This window comes from Agrilus planipennis, unplaced genomic scaffold (assembly GCF_000699045.2).
Source record: "Agrilus planipennis isolate EAB-ADULT unplaced genomic scaffold, Apla_2.0 scaffold184, whole genome shotgun sequence".
In the NCBI taxonomy this organism is placed as follows: domain Eukaryota; kingdom Metazoa; phylum Arthropoda; class Insecta; order Coleoptera; family Buprestidae; genus Agrilus; species Agrilus planipennis.
In genome coordinates this window covers 104,814-106,669 of record NW_020438988.1, presented here as the reverse complement: position 1 = coordinate 106,669, position 1,856 = coordinate 104,814, and the positions used below count along the sequence as shown (strand labels likewise).

The 1,856-nt window shown below is 43.2% G+C and overlaps 1 protein-coding gene across 1 annotated transcript; it reads left to right on the top strand.

The window, feature by feature from the left end:
• The first annotated feature begins 827 nt into the window (after nt 1–827).
• Nucleotides 828–1,856, top strand: LOC112904762. Its single transcript, XM_025975649.1, is given in 3 exon segments — nt 828–894; nt 1,091–1,270; nt 1,330–1,856. Coding segments are annotated over 3 exon segments (729 nt in total). The 3' UTR covers nt 1,812–1,856.

The following is a 1,856-nucleotide window of genomic DNA, read 5'->3' as shown; positions in this document are numbered from 1 at the left end:
AAATATGTTCAACAATTGTGTTTGCAATTCATTTAACTTCTGCTCCACCTCTTCCACTCTCTTTCTACCTTCCACCACCATTCTACAGCTGCTTTCACGACTTTTCTTCAGATCCTCCAACTCTTTCTCTTTCCGCTTTATTTGTTCCAAAACTGAAGCGTCCTTCATGTCATGGTCCTTTATTTCACCTTCCCGTTTTCGCTTCTCCCGTTGAAGTGTCTTCACTGCTTCTCGCACCTGCTCCACCAGCTTTGAATAATCCAACGGACTGCCCGACACTCTTCTGTTGTATGTCCGCTTCTTAGGCTTCATACTTACGGATTTACCGCCCCTTACCGGCGTCCGCGATGTACTTGCCACAGGTACTGCTATCCTTTCCGTAGCTACATCTACACATGATTTTCCTCCACCGACTGTCTTCGTCACCAACTCGTCGTTGTGGAAAAACTTCTCCAGTATCGCTGACAGCTCCGATTCGTCCAAACTAATCACTGACGCATCTGCCGCATCACACTGTCCCAATTCAGCCATTTCACTTAATCTTTTCCTCTATACATGTCTCTTAAACATCTTCAAACTACCCCATCCCCCTAACAGCCCTCACCTTCATTTTCTCCCACTCACATTTTCTTACGTTGTTATAATCTACTTCGCACACGGTCTTCCTCAGTCTTTCTCGAGACACCTCTGTTACATCTAACCGATATGATTCGTTGTCCGGACTGCGATACGTCCTTTACGCGATCTAAAACGAAATCAAAAAGCTTCGTGTCGTAAACGATTACAGTACCATCCTAATTCCTCGCTACCCAATAAAAAACCGAAATATGCTGCATATGCCACCTCTTCCGACCGCTGGTGTGAAACGTGGAAAATATATGTTCCTCAATCTTCGTACAACGGTCACTTGCGCACCCTACAGCATAAACAAAATTGTTGTTCACCTTTTGAGGATGTAATCAGTTTCCTTTCCTCTGCCTTCGCTAGCCGGATTGCTTCGTTTCGTATTACGTCTGCGAAATACCTTCTATCGTATAACGACTTCTTCACCGATGTTCTCGACAAATGCGTTCGTGTTATACGTAATCAGATCCACCTCCACGACACGTTTTTGGACGTTACGTGCACGAAACCAAACAGTTGGTTGTAATTAAATCCTTCAACACCAACAACAATGTTGTGACTCGATCCATCGATCTTCCTCATCTTCTACAAAACTTCTTTGAGATACTTGAGGCTAAAGCGTCAGAGTTTCAAGAACGAGAGTCAGGTAACTCATCCTTTTTTAGTATACGTTTCATTTCATTTAATATTTCCCTATTTCTACAGGATAGATTTTAGAAAGGGTTCTTTTCCTTGAAATCAACTTTAACAAGTACAATCCGTTGAGAGCGTCTTCCTACATTCCGTTACCGAAACAAATTTTATTCAAGAAAGCGGTTGTGAATGTGCGAAACGACGATCAGGCCTGCTTCGCATGGGCAATTACGTCAGCTCTGTTTCCCGCACAAGCGAACCCGCAAAGAACTACTTTCTATCCACATTACTCCCACACTTTGGACTACGACGGTATCCAATTTCCTATGAAATTAACTGACATATCGAAATTTGAATCGAAGAACCATTGCTCTGTGAATGTCTACGGGACCGAATCCGTTTTGAAAGATGGAAAGTGGACATGGGAAATCGTTGGCCCCCTTTACTACTCACCCATCAAGCGACGGTTACACTTCAATCTGCTCTTGCTCGATGATGATCTAGGAAATAATCACTACTGTTGGATAAAGGACATGTCCCGTTTACTTTCTTAACAACTTTCTAAAACTGGACATCGCAAATTCTTATGCGACGGTTGC